Genomic DNA, 17797 nt, shown 5'->3' with positions numbered 1-17797 from the left:
TCAGTCAGAACAGAATCAGAGATATTTGGTTGTAGAGAGATGGAGAATATGTTGAGAACTCTCCATGTTATCAGTCCTTAAGTGCCGCCATTCCTCTTGGCCCTATCTGCCGAATCCCTGCGGGTCATTGGCCCTTTTCGACTCCTCTTTTCCACTTGTTTTGCCGATGTGGTACAAAGTGTTAGCCAGGTTGTGAAGCTGGCATGTCCCGAGATGGCATCCTCGGGGTGCACGCCGAGGACGTAACTTCTCTGCCATTCTGTCAATGAAGAAGAGGAGAAAATTAAAATTAGGCTTTTAATTCATCCCATACAGTCACTTGACAATAACTTCTTTAAAATAAATCACCAACCTACAATTGTGGTTTGCGCTCAGCCATAATTAGTATAACTAAAATAAACACTACAGTTTTCATGGTGAATAAATCATTAGACATTTAATGTGACATGTCAGGAGAACAGAAGGGTTTAACTATTCCATGTACTGGTACTACTCATGCTATATTGTGAATGTATGCTTTTTCGTACCTGTGTTTCAGTGCCTCCAGGTCTGGATGTTGGACTTCTGAATGAAATGGGATGATCCTCAGTGCTGGAGCATGCTGCTCACCTGTGTCCTCTGACCTCTTCACCCCTGAAATCTGGACAGAGTCCCCTGTGAGGACAGTGTCTGCTTCTGACCTGTAGGACCATCAGAAAAAGGTATTATTAAAGTAGGCACGCACAAAACAACTCTGATTTGCATGACTGTAGAGATGAACATTTGTTGACAGGTTTTCCAACGTTCTTTTTTTTTTAAGGCAGAAGTTTTTTAATATTCCATTAAAGATTAACAAGCTGTGGTTGACACACCATTATGGTTACTGTCAGTCTTTCACTTCCATCATTAGCTGTATATTTACTGATGTTTTCACTGACCTGTGAGTCGGTCTAAGTGGTGAGGCAGCACTCAAAGGCACAGTCAGCAGCAGCAAAACGGCTATCTCCATACCGCACTGACCTGTGTGGCGGGAAAAAAAAGAAAGCATGAGTGATGCTGAGGTAAACATCCTGTCCTGACCAAATTGATCCCAACAAAAGTTCTGTACAACACCATGTTAGTTGTAAAAAACAGACAGAAGATTTTGTGAAGGGAACTATCAAGATAGGTAACAACTATGAATTAAACAATAGTTTAAACAAGTTGAAACTTACCACCAAGAAGATCCCAGAGGCTGCTGTTTCTTTTGGAGTAAACCATTCGAAGTCTCTTGCTGATTGTTGGATGCCCAAGTCTGTCACCCCTCTCCACTTCTGGTCCTTTATAGGGTGAGGGGGTGTGTCTGAAAGGTAGTCATTACACTGTCAGACCGACTCACACACTCGGTAATTAATCAGCTCTCGTGGCAGTTTTATTCTTTATTTATAAGAACTGCGATACATAACGTAAACAATCTATAAAGAACCTCAACATTGTATTTATACTTGAAGTGACCTTGTACCTTTCATGATGTTTACATTGATTACTGATGATCACTCTTCACCCCCCCCCCCTCCCTCCTCCTCCTCCACTTCCTCCTCCATCCCTCTCCTTCACTCCACTTGCTGCTGAGCAATTGTTCCAGAAATCGCTCTTTCATTTCCATCACCTGCAGGAAGCCCGCAGGGCCCAAAATAACCCTGATTCTCCTCCAGGCTTTTCTTTATCGGCCTATTTTTCCTGTGCCTTTTTCCCTTGAGTCACCTTCGCCTTCACCGTGTTTATTCCTGAAATGTCCTTCACTCACATACAGTGTTTCAAAAACAACTTGTTCATCATCATACATCTGGTTTTACAGATAATCTGATAAAGGTATAGATTCCAAGAACGTTTTTTTAAGCTTTGTTTGTCCACTTATAAATGGTGACAGACGTAAGAGAACTTTTCAGGTTTGGCACAAGGCCACATGTTATTATCTTTCGAGGAAAGGATCCTGTAATTCATAATCTTTTTATACAGTCAATCCAGTTTCAAATTGTTCAAGCTCCTCTGTCTCTCCCAGCCTCTCTTCCTCTCTGTGAATCACAACTTCCCCTCTCGACTCCATTGTGTAGCTTTCCTGTGCACGTTGTCTTCAGAGTCTTGCACTGAGTCATCGCTGCATGCTGCACGCGGCGTGCACACAAGAGCTGTGAAATGATTAAGCAGTCCTGTGATTTCCCAGACAATTAAGCACTGGAAGTGTGTGAATATGTGAACCTCTAAAAAGGTTACAACTGCATGACTAAAGGCGTTCTGTGCCAAAGTCAATTGGCAACACCTGCTGCTTCCAAGCTTCGCCAAAAAAATACTATGCATACTAAAATAGAAAATAAACTGTGTCACTAATAACGTCTCAAACAATGAGTCATTGAATGGATCAGTCAATCAAAAGCAGGTTTACCTGCAACTGTTTTGATGATTTAATTATCATCATTACTACTTGTATCTGATGACATTAAATTTAGTAAATTATGATTTCCTTTTTTTCCTAATGTTTCAGTTGCACTACTGTTGCAATACGAAAAAAGTTGGAACATATTTGTTGTATCCCTCTTAATTATGATATGTTCTGCTCCCTGCTGTGAAATTTAGAAGGAATTAGGAATCCATCTGTGGAAAATAAAACATTTGCTTTGTTCAATTAAATCTAAAGAAACTCTTTGAATAATAATTTGTGCTGGGTATGCTTTTTAAAATATATATTTTTTAAAACTCATTTTCATCCTTATTGAAAAATCCTCAATATCTGAATAGGCAAACAACATGTTTTCACCCCATATTCGTCCTTAATGGACATTTTTTGAATGGTTTATGACAAATAAACACAGATACATTGAAGTCGGTTGACGCTTGCTCTTATGTGTCAGGGGATTTTGGTCTACATGCAGTATTTTGTGTCCAGGCCGTTATGACGGTAAAGTAATGATGTCAGTCTGTGTCATGATGTTGGAGGCCTATTCCTGGATTGCAGAATACACCAGCTGTTTTCTTCCACGGTTTTAAAAGGCTACTGGGGGTCATCACCTGTTGATATCCTACATCTTAATTGTGTAATTCATCTTGAAGGAACGTGCTTCCCTGAGAGCACTTGGTCAGGACTCCCCTGACTTTCCTCCCACTCTCGCTGACGTACTGTGCATCCTGTTGTTGTAAACCTGCAGCCACCAGCCGGCCCTGCTTCCTCTACTCACTGGGCACAAGAGTGAGCATCCTGCCAGGAAAGCCTGTCGTTCACTCGCATGTCATCTTCTCACGGAGTTCATCTTTCAAGGCCCTCAACACATTTTGTGTGTGAACCATGTTTACAGTGCATTGTGTATAACAGGGGAACATAGGTGAGCTGCATCGAAAACAACAACATTTACTATCATTTGAGAGTGTAATCCTTGTTCTTGCTCTCATCCAATGCAGCTTGATTTCTGTTACATCTGATCTCATGAAGCAGCCTTTTCTAAGTTCATTTGCAATAGAAACATGTTTTAAATGAACTCATATTGTGCAATAGAGACATTATCTCATCAGACTGTATGGTTTGATTGTCTCAACCTTGAGAATAGCCCCATCTTGTGGGACTAGACACAAACAGCTTTATCCTACAGTATAAGTCACTGTACCTTTTCTATGTACATGAACTGTAACATGTTCATCTGTAAAGCTATCAGATGAGAAATATTGACATTGTCTTTGTTGACCCTACAGATGTATTTATAAGACACATTTTCAAAGTCCAGCTTAGCAACAGTGTGGTTATGCAACAGCTAGAGAGGCGTGATAAAAAAATAAAAGATCTGGATGGTTCTTTCCGCATAGTTCATATGCTATTAAGAGATTTGAGTGTGTTAAAGCTGGACACAGAAAGAGAAAGCGTCTGGTAAAGCTGTAGGTTAACGGGTCAACACTGCAAGATATAAGCCCAGAGTCCATTAGTGGATTATAAGCATAACCACGCCATGGCTCCTGAATCCCTCTTGGATTAAAGAGAGAGGGAGAGAGATGCGTAGATACGCTGAGTGCACGAGGATAACTGGAAAGCCATTGAGTCGAGCAAATTTGAAGGCAGAGCGTTGTATACTAGTTGAGCATACGTGAACTTAAGGGGGTCTTGGCACAGCTACGGTATATTATTCTAAAATATACTTATCTCACACCTGGCTGATTAAGGGACCTGCACAAGGTAAGTTGTAACAGTGGAGTTAAAGTATTTTTTATGTGTGTGAAGAATATTTATCGTAGTATAACAAAGTGTCATGTAACAGGTGTAGATGCAGCTTCCAGTAGACAGGAAGCATTTATTAGTGATCAAATAAATGTGGTTGTTGCGAAGATAGGTTTGTAGGAAGTGTGTAATTTGTACTTCTTACTGTCACATTTATTGTATTATATTCATACTTTCTCAATCCTGTACATGATGTGTTTTAATTACTATGTTTTTAATCGTGCATAAACTCTGGCACCCACGACCATCCCCGCAATGATTGTTGTGTAACTTCAATTTCTTTATGGACTGAATGATTATTCCTTTCCCTGTGTGTGTGTGTGTGTGTGTGTGTGTGTGTGTGTGTGTGTGTGTGTGTGTGTGTGTGTGTGTGTGTGTGTGTGTGTGTGTGTGTGTGTGCTCAGAAAAGCATGGACGTGGACCTGGAGGGGATTATCCAGTGTATCAAGCAGGGGGATGAGAGCGGTGTTCAGACACAGCTGGAGGAGTTCAACAAAGAGGTAACCCCCTCACATAAGCCCAAACATTGTTGTGTCTGTAAAATACACTGCTGATAGACATTCAGTTGTCGTCATTTCTCTCTACAGTATGCCCAGTGCTTCTTCTTTGATTCAGAGGAGAGGGACAAGAGAAAAGTACGTGTGTATGCTTCTGTACCTCTGAGAAAGTGAATCATCATATCCCTGGCCTAAGTCCTTAAAGCTGTCTTCACTGTCTGTGTGTGATTAGTAATTGTGCTGTATCAGTTATCCCTGATCCTCTTTCCTTGAGTCCCTAGACAGATTGAGCCCCAGGCTTTAAATAAACAACACACTGCAATTACTGTTAATCTATTCAACCCTCAGCTCTGTCGTTTACAGCCATTCAACAGGTGTATAATAATGAAATCTAAAAAATAAATCCACCAAAAAATAATGCATGTAATGTTTCGTTTTTTTATTAAATTTGATATTTTTTTAATTGTAAGCGATATTTTTTTTTAATATAATCAAATGTGATAATCTTATGTATTCAGTTCCTTTTCAGCCTCTTATATTGATCAATCTAGATCCACTGACAGACCACTCCTCTCAATGACTGTAGAAATAGTTCAAAACATGATTTCATCTATAGCAACAAGGTCTCTTTTGTTAGTACAGAAAAAGTTTATCCCAGCAGCTTTGTAAAGATCTACTAAGAATAAACTCTTGTTAGATTGTAAGATCTCCGTATGGTAACATATAGGTATGAAACGTAATGAAATATCGCCCCCTAATTCCCAACGATGACATAAAAATAAACGTATATTGTTTTCTCTCTCTTCTGCTGCGCTGCTCAATGACATCTGTCCACCTCCTAAAGCAAAAAAAACTAGAAGAGGTACCGTACTGCCGCAGTGCACAAACAAAGTTCAAGTCTTTCTCTTGTTTGCACACCCTTTAACTACTTCATGAGTTGTAGTTGATCACATTTGTTCTTTGCCCTGCTTAACCAGTTCAGGAAGAATAAAGTGAGGGATTACGCTGACTCTGACTCTGAAGAGTATGACCAGGAGGATCCAGGCCTCATCCTCAGACAGGTGACACTATCATTTACCCAGAAGTATTTACATGTATTGCTTTGTGAGGAAAGTTGTTCAACTGTATGTCTGTTTTTGTGTCCTCAGAACTTAGCTCTTGTCCTGGTGAGGTACATTAGAGCAGAAGTGAAATGTCCTCTGTTGAGAGTCTCTCTACGCACCCTGAGGATCCTCTCCAGAGACAAAAAGGTCCTGGGCCCCTTGGTGACCGACAGCGCTCTCCTGGCGCTCGCAAAACTAGCCGGGCTGACCCAAAGTGATGCAAGTGACGACACCAGCGACTCTGATTTCTACGACAGCATCCTGGCTTCTCTCGCTGAAGCCAAAGTGTTGCCCTGTGGCACCGAAGAGGACGAGGGTGACATTGAAGCCAATGACCAAGACGAAGATTTCTCTGAGGATGACACCATCAACACCACGGAGGGCATTCATCCTAATGTGCTGGAGAGAGGGAAGAAGGACCGCAGAGTGAGCAAGATTGGTGGGGAGGAAGAGGAGGAGGGAGGCGAGTCAGGAGAGGAGGCTCAGAGGAAAGAGGCCATGAAGGTGTTGTGTAACGTGGTGTACAACAGCAGCTGGGCGCAGGAGAGGTTCAGTGCTCTCAGGTGGGTTTCCCTCAGAGACACACATCAATTCCAAATACTGATAAACACCGCCGCTTGCTTTGCCTTTCTGGGTATATCTGTTATTACCTGCATGTCGTGGCTTCCTTCCTTATTTTTCTATCAAGCCACTAGACGCCTTAAACAGACAACTCCTTTTCTTTCCTTTATATTTGTGTTACTTACAGTTGAAGAGTTGCTTGGCCTCCGATGGTTTGGATGATATTATGCAATGGGTTTGCTCAAAATAAGATAACAAACTTTTACACATGCAACAAAGAAAAGAGGCCTTTACAATAGTCAAAACAAAGAGGCAAAACTCAAATAAAATAACAAATAACTTAGGTATTCTTTCTTGCTTTGTTTGTTTGTTAAGGCTTATATAACTTGATAACTTAAAGGGTAATTGAATGGTTAAAAACTGTGCCTCGACGGCGTCTTTCTAACAGGTTGCCCATCACTGTCACTTTAGAGGAGGCGCCATGGGAATTGTAGTCTTTTATACTCTGGTTGACTACAGGCGTCACGATTAGGTGGCCTTTTTATAAAAACAAAATACTGCCTCTAACACTGCATTTAAATGAAGGCAGTCTTCTGTCCATTTGGAGTGAACAGGAAACACAATTCTGTGTATCTAATCTCAGTGACACTATTAATATACTTTGTCATGACTTTCTGCTGGCTTTTGTACAAATCAGAATATTTGCAGAGATCTAACCTCTTGTTTTGTTCTCCATCAGGCTCATTTGTGGCCTCACAGAGCGTCTTTCCTCCGCTGTCAGTTTCTCGTCTCCCTCCAGTGTTCACTTCTATGAACTACGCCTCATGTTCCTCATGACTGCTCTGAGGCGGGAGCTCAGCACTCAGCTCCAAAAGGTAACAAGCACACAAAATGTTATTTATAATGTACATTAGACACAAAAAGCTTAAAACAGACATAGAAATGATACACCTGACCATTAAGAGAAGGTGGAATGAAACGTTAAAAATAATTAGGATCAGCAAGCAAAAAGTAAGAAATAATAAGACGTGAAAAAAATAAAATAATAATTAAGTACGGTTATGATTTTTAAACAGTTGACAAGAAATTAGTAAAACCCAATAAAAAAGCAGAATCAAATACAAAACACTTAAAATAAGTAAGAATACAATCAAATAATAATTAAGAAAGTAACCAGACTACTCTTGGGCGCTGCTAAAAAGTGATCTTTTCAGTTTAATTTCAAAGGGCAATAGCGTGTAGTCGATGTGCCTTGGAGCATATAAGCTAAGGTAGTTTAACCAGTACCTCACTTATTACGAAGTTACCGTACTAAATGTGTAGAATGGTAACTGTTATGGTAGTTTTAATATGTGGTATATCATGTAACAACCTCTGGGGTCCTTCCACCATCAGTTTATTCTAGTATTGCTATAAACAGGTTGAAGTGTTACCCCTCTGAGCGTTATCTCCCGATGTTGCTCTGCAGGAGGGAGGTGTGTCCATCTTCACAGCCGCTCTGGAGAGCTGCCTGAAGGTCCAGTGGAAGGAGCAGTATGAGTGTGTGCTGGACCCCGCAGCACCACCCATCTCTCTGGAGGCCTCTCAGCGAATCATAGAGATCCTCAAAATCCTCTTCAACATCACCCACAGCGCCCACAGGCAGGAGCCGAGTGAGGTCAGTGCCAAGAGTCCATTATCAATCCATTAGGTGTAATGGTGGGTTAGGACAATACATATAACCTCTGTACTGTGTGTTCCTCCTCCTTCAGGATGATGCAGCTCTTTACCGTCATCTGGTGGCGATCCTGCGTCTCTGCCTGATGAAGGAGTGTTTGCTTTCAGACGACACTGATGAGCTGCAGGGGTGAGCATGAACCAAAGGTGGTTTATGGAAAATGAAATTGCAATGAAAATAATCATCATTAATCATTATTTATAACAACAAAACTGATGCATTTAGTAATAATAAGTTGCAGGTTTCCAATTTGTATTTCATTAAATACTTTCATGCACATTTTTTTTCATTACCTCCCAGTTTAACTTTTATTATAGTTCAAATGAGCTTCAATGGTATAAATGGCCAGGTCTAAATGACATGGATACTATGGTTTATAGTCATGTACCTAATCTTTAGTGTTACATTCTCTCTGACAAATTTGTTTTGAAAACAGTTCTTTCATAAAAAAACTGCCAAGCTGAACCGGCTGCTTTGCCTTTGCGCTCAATTTTATAAATGTTTGCAGTCTGTTCTTTAAATCTCGTCTCCCTCCCACAGTCACACGGTGAACCTGCTGTCCGCGCTGCCTCTCCAGTGTCTGGATGTGATGCTGACGGTGCCTCTGGAGCCAGACTCCATGCAGTGCCAGGGGGTCAACATGGACTGTGTTCAGACCCTGCTGATGTTCATGGAGAAACGCCTGGAGCTGGTGAGGGAGGAAGTCATACAATTACGTTTTTGTGCCTAAAAAAGTTAACATTTTCATTTCATTTTTATTTGTTCCATTGAAGGTATGCACAACTTAATTTATAACAATTATTTACAAAACATGTCCTCGAAAACACACCATACCCGAAAAGGAGCAGGGAGAAGAAAATAATCATATAATCCCTTTCTCAAAAAAAAAAATAGAAATAGATGGTCTGTCCTTCATATTTTCTTATTCACAGCCAATCATAACAGTATCGTAGGAAAATAAGAGGAACACAAAAACGTACAAAAAAAATCCGTCGTTCCCACTTGACAGTTAACGGAAAGAAACAAAACAACAACACCAAAACATCACATGAACAAGGAAGAGTGCAACACTCTTCTGAGTAAGACTGAAATAACCTGAGGTCTTCTTTATTTTTTGCTTCTCAGGGTAATAAGCTGAAAGAGAAGGTGACCCCGGTCCTCAATCTGCTGACAGAGTGCTGCAGAGCCCACAGAGAAACCCGCCATTACATCAGGAAACATGTAATACCCCCCAGAAACACCATACCTCAGAGAAAGCATTGTGCTTCTCACACTTAAACGATGTTGTATCCTCTTCATTAGATCCTTCCTCCTCTGAGGGACGCGTCACACAGGCCGGAGGAAGGCTCCACGGTGAAGAGTCGTCTGATCCGCCTCATGACCAACCTGGACACAGACCTCAAACACTGCGCTGCTGACCTCATCTTTGTCCTCTGCAAGGAAAATGGTAAGACGACACATTATTATTCCTCATATTTTCCCATTTTGGGCTCTCCACTATAGAATTTAAAACACGTGTCAGTGCTTTTAAGCACAACATGCATCAGAGACCCTTGGAAAAGTGGGTCAGTCTTTCTCAGAAGTCTGTTTCTTATTTAAAGTACATTTTTGAAACTATTAATGTTTTGTTTTTTTGCAATTTAAATCTTTATGGTCACAATATACATGGTATTAACATGCTGGTTACCACAACATAATAATAATTTTACAAAAGGCCAGCAAGGCATTACAACATTTAAAATGAAATAAAAGGCTAGGGATATGCCTTCATGTTATTATATTCTTGATATATGTATCTATTAGCTATTGTTCCAGTCAAATGTCTTTGTTTTGAGTCTTGTATAGAGTCCATTTTTCCCACTTTCTGTTGAGTTGTGTTTCTTGTAATCTCAATTTATTTGTCAGTTTTTCCATCAAAAAGATTTCTTCCACAACTGTTAACCATTGGTTTTTCGTTGGTGGTCCTTCCTTACCCCAATTCCTAGTGATAGCTTTCTTGCTGGATATTAGCAGAATTTTGATCAGATATCTGTCACAAACTATTAATGGTTTATCACCACCTTCACATCTTCTTCCAGTGGGCCGCTTTGTGAAGTACACAGGTTATGGTAACGCAGCGGGTCTCCTGGCCACCAGGGGTCTGCTGGGGGGCCAGAGCTCCAGGACCCTCAGCTCTTACGCCCAGTACTCCAGTGACTCGGACTCAGACACTGAGGAGTACCGGCAGGTCAAAGATCGCATCAACCTGGTGACAGGAAGGGTGGAGGAGGAGCAGCCCGACCCCATGGAGGGCATGACGGAGGAGGAGAAGGAGGAGGAGGCCAAGAGGCTCTTCATGCTTTTCAACAAGCTGTCTAGGTCAGTTTCAACAACCGTAGTAACATCAAACGAAATCAATAAGAATAATGTAAATACTGATTTTTAAATGTGAATGAGTTTTTCATCCCTCATTGGCAGAGGTGGGAAGTAGTGGAGTACAAATACTTTGTTACTGTAATTAAGTACATTTATCTGGTATACTTTACTCTACTAATTATTTTTCTGACGACTTTTGACTTTTACTTCTTACATTTTGAACACAAATACCTGTACTTTTTACATTTTCAAAACAGGCTGGTTACTTTAGTTTTAATCTGTACTTGGTGGCGTGATCATTATTATTTAGAGTCATTGCGTGCCTATTGATTTGAACACGATCCGTGTATCCATCACTTGCTGGTCTTCTCTAAAGAAGAGGGACCAATGAAAACGTTGTCATGTTGCCGTTGTTCAGCATGGAAACATTCATTAGCTAACAATGACATTATTGTTCTATTAATATAAAGGGAGGTCAGGTACTCTTTAAAACAGTTGGTAGTTATGGGAACTTTTTACTTAAGTACAATTCGAAGCCCATACTTCTTTACTTTTACTTGAGTAAATAAGTTTAGTCAGTACTTCTACTTTTACCAGAGTATTTTTAAACACAAGTATCTGTACTTCTACTTGAGTAAAGGATGTGTGTACTTTTGCCATCTCTCCTCATTTGTTCCACAGAGAAGACATTATCCAGCCGATGGGAGTGGACTCAGAGGGGAAGCTGGTCCCCATGTTTGGAATGAGAGATCTTTCCCTCCCGGAGGAGAGGAAGTCTGGCTCAGAGAGTGATGGAGAAGCAGAGGAAGGAGAGAAAAACTAAAACCCCCATTTGTTTAATTTATACATTTATTTTGTAAAAGTCCTATTGCTAAAATTGACAATGCTTGGAAACAAAGGAATGTAGTTTTCTCACCCAGACCCAGCAAGCATCCGTCAAATGAAAGGACCCAAGATAGGATGTAAAAAGCTTTTTTTCTTTATATTCATAATAATAATATAAAGCAGCAGAAAGGTCACATTGGTTTAGGTTAAGTTTACAGTAGGTTTTTAAGGAGTGAATTTCATTGTTAACATGATTATATTCTAATATTTTAATAAAGTCTTGAACGTGCATTATGTTTATTTTCAAGATTTGACTGTTAAATCAAATTATACCCCAAACAGTGAGATTCAAGGCAAAGATTGTACTAATGTATTTAAGCAGAGACAGATTACTTTAAAAAGAGCAGAATATACAATGAGTGAAAAGCCTGTTTAAGAGCATTTATTTATCTCAGTTTCTTTGCATCAGAGAGCAGCACATTATGGAAGAGGTGGTTTAAATTCCCAGAAACACTAACAGCAAAAATAAGTATAAAATATCCAATCAGAACTCTGTGATAAGAGCCTGATTATTATATGTAAAGCACATATTTATAGTAAAAACAACAACAGAGCAATTATTTACACCACTATTTTACCTGATCTATTAGTAAAACGAAAATGCGTAAAACGAAATGCTCGTAAAATATGTAAACATTATTATTTCTGAGATGTTCTCGGCAAGGTAAAGGACACAAAAAGGGTAAACAATGAGCAAAGTGCGTCAGCACTGGTCCATCATCTCCTCCAGAGACATCTGCAGCTCCACAGACTGCAGCGAGGAGGCGCCGCCTACAACAGCCATATTTTTCAGCTGCTCCATCGAAGTCAGGACCACCTGACACAGAAAAACAGAAGTCAAATTAGGGATGAAAGTCAGGAAGGCATATTTCAGCTTGTCAGAAGCCATGCAATTTGAGAAAGATGGAGATGGGGTAATGAGACGTGTCAAGCTGCAAAGGAACTTTTTGTATGAGCTTCTCATTTCCCAGCATGCATTCCTCTGTTGTGGTTGAAGAGCAGACACACCTTTACACCTGAGGGATCAGCTGTCACCTCCAGTATGCAGCCTTTGTTCTCTCAGAGCTATTAATCAATACTGAGAAAGAATTGCCTCTTGAAAGCCGCCGCTCACTACAGCTCTCTAGAGTGAGCAATTTAGTGGGTTTGATCACTCATGAAATTTGATAGAGGTATGTGCGGCGAGAGAGAAAACCGTTCACTGCCAAACTGAAATACTGCTTTGAGGTCTGTGAGAGCACAACACTGTCTGTGCCCTTTAATAATTCAAAGGTACTCTCACCTCCACTGTGATGAGTTTCTTATCCCAAGGCCTGTTGTCTTTATCCGGCCACTTCTCCCCGAGGCAGAAGAACAGGGAGCTGGGAGGGGATTCCTTCCCATTTATGAAGTCCAATATACCTAGTAAAAGACAAAGTCAACTTTAATGTCAATCTTTCAGTTTGTGTGTACAGACAGAGAGATCGAAATACCATTTCCCACAATCCTGAGGAATACAAAATATAAATATATATAAAAGTATGTACAGATACAAATATGTATATACATAAATATACACAATCAACGGAGACATTTGCACATCAGAATCAGAAACAGGTTTATTACCAGGTAAGTTTACACGTACGAGGAATTTGACTTGGTGTCGTGGTGCATGTAAACAAGAATTAAAAACACATGTAGAGAACTAGAAAAATATAAAAAATATAGTAAAATATAACAGTATTTACATTTCAATGGAGTGGAATAAGAAGGAATAAAATATGGAATAAAACTCGGCCTATGCACACATTAAAGACATAAATAAAAGCACAACAATCAACATATACAAAATAAAAGTAACTTCAAAAACTGTGAAAAATGACTATTGATCACTACACCAACATGAAAGATACACCACATTTTCACAAGTACACTTACAAAAAGCCGTTATAGTTATTGCTTTCACCCACCTTGGATAAATTCCTTGAACATGTACAGTGGTTGAGGCTGCAGTTTAGAAATCTCTTGCGGCTGTCTGCTCTCGTCAAATTTGGAGCGGCTCCAAAATGCTTTGATTTCACCCCGCCGCTGGCCGTAGACCACACTGCCCGACTCTCCGACGTCCAAACCCTCGCCCAGCTTGTCCAGGATGCGCTGGGTCAGGTTGGCCTGGGTTTGATCCAGCATGGCTCCAGGACTTGGCAGAGAGACGAGCGACAGGCCGGACTCGGGATCCAAAACTGTCCCTGTGAGTTGAGGCCTGATGAAAAGACAACTCATTCAATTTTAAATTGAACTGCAGGTAATTTGCCTTTGATTTATTACAGAGAGTTAGATGGGATTGATGCCACTTTCATATCAGTAAAGCATTAATTTAGCTGCAGCCATGACTGTAAACTAGCTTAGCATAAAGAATGAAAACGGGAAAAAAGTAAACCTGTTCTTTTTTACACTTCGGATTTATACAACCTGGTTAGCAGTTTGGCCAAAAATATTTGTCTTATGTCATAAAAATGCCGTTGTTTAGTATCTAAAAAACGTTTTTAATATAGTATCTTAAAACAATAAAATTATGAGTGTCTACATTAAGAATATGTATTTGCTGAAGTGCCAAAAATAAAAAAAATAAAAAGTGGAAGAACTGTGCAGCTTTAGAAGTGGTAGTATTTTGCAAAACTGTAAACAAGTGGTATAATAACCTAATCTACTACTCTTAGCAAGAAAGTGAATATTGTGTTGTTCCCAAACTAACAACTTTCACTCTAACTGTGAGAGTACATTTTTAAACTTGGGACATTGTACATTTTGTTTCCTTTGATGAAAGCTTTATTTGGGTGTTACCTGTAGACCAAGCGGATTCCAACTTCATTGTCAACCAGCTGCTCCAACACCTTCACCCCTCTGTAGTACACGGATATCCTGAAATGTGTCTCTGTGGATTCAGAAAGCAGAGAAGTGTATGAGAAAAGGCATGTTTATAGACCACATTGTTTTGATGGCCTTAATCAGATTCAGAACAATGTATTCATCCCCGGGGGAAATTGGGTTTTGTAGCAGTTGCTCCATTTTAGAATAAAATAAAAATGTGCACATTGTACTAAAATATAAGAACAATGTAGAAATGTGTATATGACAAACTATAAAGTGGTGTACTAGTATTACGAAAGATATGAATTCTGAAAACAGATCATTGCTTGTGTACAGTGTAAACAGTAATAATCCCAAGTGATATGAGTATTGCACAGTTGAATAATAATGGCACAGGTCAGGGTATTCTATGTTAATATTTTAGACATCTGTGTGTCCATTGCCTTTCTTTCAGTCATGTTTATCCACTTACTGAAATGTTCTCCATCTCTGGTGTTGTTCACAGAATGTTTGAAATGCTCAGCAAACTGCTCGTCATAAGCCCCGCCTACAGCTCCCTCTATTGGTCCTGCCGGTTGCTCAGGCAACCCAGCTTCACCCTCATACATCGCTGGAAACTGCTGTTGCCCAGGCAACGCATGTCCACCAATCACAGCCGGGTTCTGGAGCTGCTGTTGCTCAGGAGGAAGCTCAAAGCCTGCAGTGCCCTCTGTGGAAAAGTTGGAGAAACTGAGAAAGTGTTTCCAGGAAAGTACCTTCAGTCTGCAGCGATGATGAGGAGGAAATGATGAGAAGAGCTAGTCTACCTGTGTCCGGGCCAATGTTCAGTCCCATCAGACACTCCTGCAGAATATCATGATGGCTGGGGTGTTCTGCTGGTGAAAATTGGTTCTTAGGAAATGTTCAGAAAAGTAATTCCATGTTCTTAGCTTTCAAATTAATCAACATTTCTGGAATTCTCTTACCTGCAAACACAGTGTCTTCTGGAAGATAGAGATAGTCTTCGAAGTTTGGGACGACCTGGCTCTAAAATATCACAGATACACAAGTGTTTACATGCAATCGTAAAATTATACAGCATTTGTGATTTACTTCCCGTGTTTCTACAAACCCCCAGTCATTTACCTCTTGTGTAGGAAGGGGAAAATATTCAGACAAATCGGGATCATCTTGTTCCTGGGATCCAGCAGCAGAGTTAGCTTTGAGAGTAAAAGCAAAGAGCTTAGTTAACCTTTCTAATTATTTATTCTCCTCAGAACACATCTTTAATCCTATAATCCACTTCACGGATGGTAATGATTCTGTATTTGCATATTACCCTCACAGATCTCAACCACAGAAATGTAAATCAGGACATAATTGTATGCAACAACGTCTAGAAGGGCTGTCTGACAGAGATTCAAATAAATACCATAGCGAACAGTTAACTGAGAACCTTATTAAAAGTGATTTGTTCACAGTATTACTGTGACATTGCTGAGCGCCGATAAACCTCTCTTCCTTCAAACTTCGGGCTTTCAGTCCGCCATCTACTCTAGGTTATACACTGACTATGGATTTTTGCCAGGTGCCAGTACACACAATATTGTTTTGTAAGTAGTTTAGTACAGTACAGTCCTTTTTTAGCTGGCCTGTTATCTAGTACAATTAAGTACCAAATGTTGACAGTCTACAGCCGGCTCTGTGGATCCTCACCTCCTGAAGCTGACACCTGCGGCCAGCGAAACACTTTGTGGGGGTTAGCGCCGTCGTTCTTATTGTCTGAGATCAGCTTGAAGCCTTTTGCTCGGAGGGCGCTGCGGAAGTTCCTCTTCCAGACTGAATGGTCTCCGGGAGCTCGGCCATTGCCACTCGTCTCTGCCCAGGCCTACAGCGGGGACACGGGTTAAAACACAGCACCGGCTACCTGTTTCTCTCAGAATAGTTACAACAAATATTTTACTTGTTTTTACAGTTTTAAATGGTTTAAAGTTGATCCCTTTACCTGATTTTGTTTAAACCATAGGCTTATTGCGACTCGTGTTTTTCAACATCATCATGATTATTGTGTGTGACATTACCTTAAAGATGAGGATGTCCGTGTTGGAGGAGTCCTGTCTTAAAGCGTGTTTCCATGGGACGGAGAACTCTGTTTCTTCCGGGTTGGTCCACTGGACACCGTCATACTGGCCGCTGTTAATCTTGGTCCGCAGCCACGGTATAAGCAGCGGTTTAGACATTTCTGCAGGAGAAACAAAAAGTTAAGTTTATACTATTCAAATCGTACATACCAAATCAGTGTTGTAGCTATGCACTATCCAGAGTAGCTTGCACCAAACAGTGAACATCTACACAATGTATATGGAATAATTGTTCACATGCTTTATTTCAAAATGAAAGGATCTGAGAGGATTCATTTATAATCACCATCATTATTCATATGTTTTTATAGCTTTACACAAAAGTCAAACGTAAAAAAAAAGTATGATTTTAACCTGTAGAAGGCACTATTTAGTAACTTTAAAACCGATGCATGCATACATCACCAAATAGTACTATATGTAGTAAAAAAATGTTTATATAAAAAACAAACCTATTTTACATTTGCATGTTCAAAAACTGTTAGCTAAAAAATGTTAGTCGTGTATTTTTTTGAAAACGTATTATTTCCATTGTACCTTGTGTTGTTGACTTATCATCATAACTTATTAAACGTAATTATCACAGAGTATATGATTATCCACTTCCTTAATATTAGATTGTGATGCACTCAAAGACTATGGTGCAGCTGGAAAACTCTCCCTAAATTGGCAATTTCTGTATTGCAAGAAAGAGGAAGCAGGCCAATATTACGCCAGCTGTGTGAACACGCAATACCAAAAATATTCTGATAGGGTAAAAATAAATAAATAACTAGATTTCTTTTTTAAATACTCAAAAATACTAACTTATTACAGTAAATATTTAAGAAGGAAGAGTGAAACTAACTATATCTGAACAAATATATACTTTACGAATAGCCACATAGCCTACTAGTATAATACTATAATATTAGTGTACATGTATTTCATGTTTGGAATGGTTCGACTTCGTTTAGAGTAAAAATTAACAAGGCTAAACATATCTACAGGTATGTAGTATTATACAATATTTCAATGACCGTGTGTAACAATGCAGAGCTACACAAACAACAGCTTAAGACGGAATGACTGAGTAACACATTCGTTCACTACAGATAATAACTAGACACTGACAGCAGTAATAAAACCGCTCCTACCTGCAGTGGCCTCAGCTGGTGTTGAGTTCAAGTGCAGTTGTATCTGCGTCAAAGGTCAGAAATATGATGCAAGACAATGTCTGTAACTAAGACTTAAAGGCGAGTCAATCAATCCCAGCCCATACATTCCTAGAGTATCGCGACTGCTTTCTCTCTGTTTTAAAGAGGTTGATCGGTGTTCTCGGGAAACTCCGAATCGTCAGTTTCGTTTCCCAGATGTGACGTCAGCGAGAGTTTCATATCAGCGGTCCCGCGAGGTGGGGATAAACCAAACCGGATAAACACACACACACATTTATATTGTCGTACTTGTGAGGACCATTTGTGGTATAAAGCACTTCCTAGCCCCTTACACCCTTA

The 17797-nt window shown here is 39.9% G+C and overlaps 2 protein-coding genes across 2 annotated transcripts; one reads left to right on the top strand and one right to left on the bottom strand.

Moving 5' to 3' along the window:
• Window positions 1-627: 627 nt before the first annotated feature.
• LOC104948883 (synembryn-A) lies at window positions 628-11800 on the top strand. Its single transcript, XM_010775117.1, has 14 exons — window positions 628-701; window positions 4621-4716; window positions 4804-4851; window positions 5558-5575; window positions 5691-5774; window positions 5862-6379; window positions 7117-7252; window positions 7846-8034; window positions 8129-8223; window positions 8635-8785; window positions 9220-9315; window positions 9397-9541; window positions 10173-10452; window positions 11131-11800. Exons 2-14 carry the CDS (start codon window positions 4627-4629, stop codon window positions 11270-11272), a joined length of 1992 nt encoding a protein of 663 aa, XP_010773419.1. The 5' UTR covers window positions 628-701; window positions 4621-4626; the 3' UTR covers window positions 11273-11800.
• Window positions 11695-17646, bottom strand: irf3 (interferon regulatory factor 3). The gene is made up of 11 exons (XM_010775128.1): window positions 17438-17646; window positions 16242-16402; window positions 15877-16048; window positions 15307-15380; window positions 15147-15207; window positions 14988-15056; window positions 14654-14890; window positions 14155-14245; window positions 13284-13573; window positions 12617-12735; window positions 11695-12151 (listed from the first exon to the last, which is right to left on the bottom strand). Exons 2-11 carry the CDS (start codon window positions 16398-16400, stop codon window positions 12038-12040), a joined length of 1386 nt encoding a protein of 461 aa, XP_010773430.1. The 5' UTR covers window positions 16401-16402; window positions 17438-17646; the 3' UTR covers window positions 11695-12037.
• Between the last annotated feature and the right edge of the window lie 151 nt (window positions 17647-17797).

Source organism: Notothenia coriiceps, unplaced genomic scaffold, assembly GCF_000735185.1.
Source record: "Notothenia coriiceps isolate Sejong01 unplaced genomic scaffold, NC01 NC01_scaffold00000339, whole genome shotgun sequence".
NCBI classification, from domain to species: domain Eukaryota; kingdom Metazoa; phylum Chordata; class Actinopteri; order Perciformes; family Nototheniidae; genus Notothenia; species Notothenia coriiceps.
The sequence above is the reverse complement of the archived record's forward strand: the minus strand, read 5'-3'. Positions and strand labels throughout refer to the sequence as shown.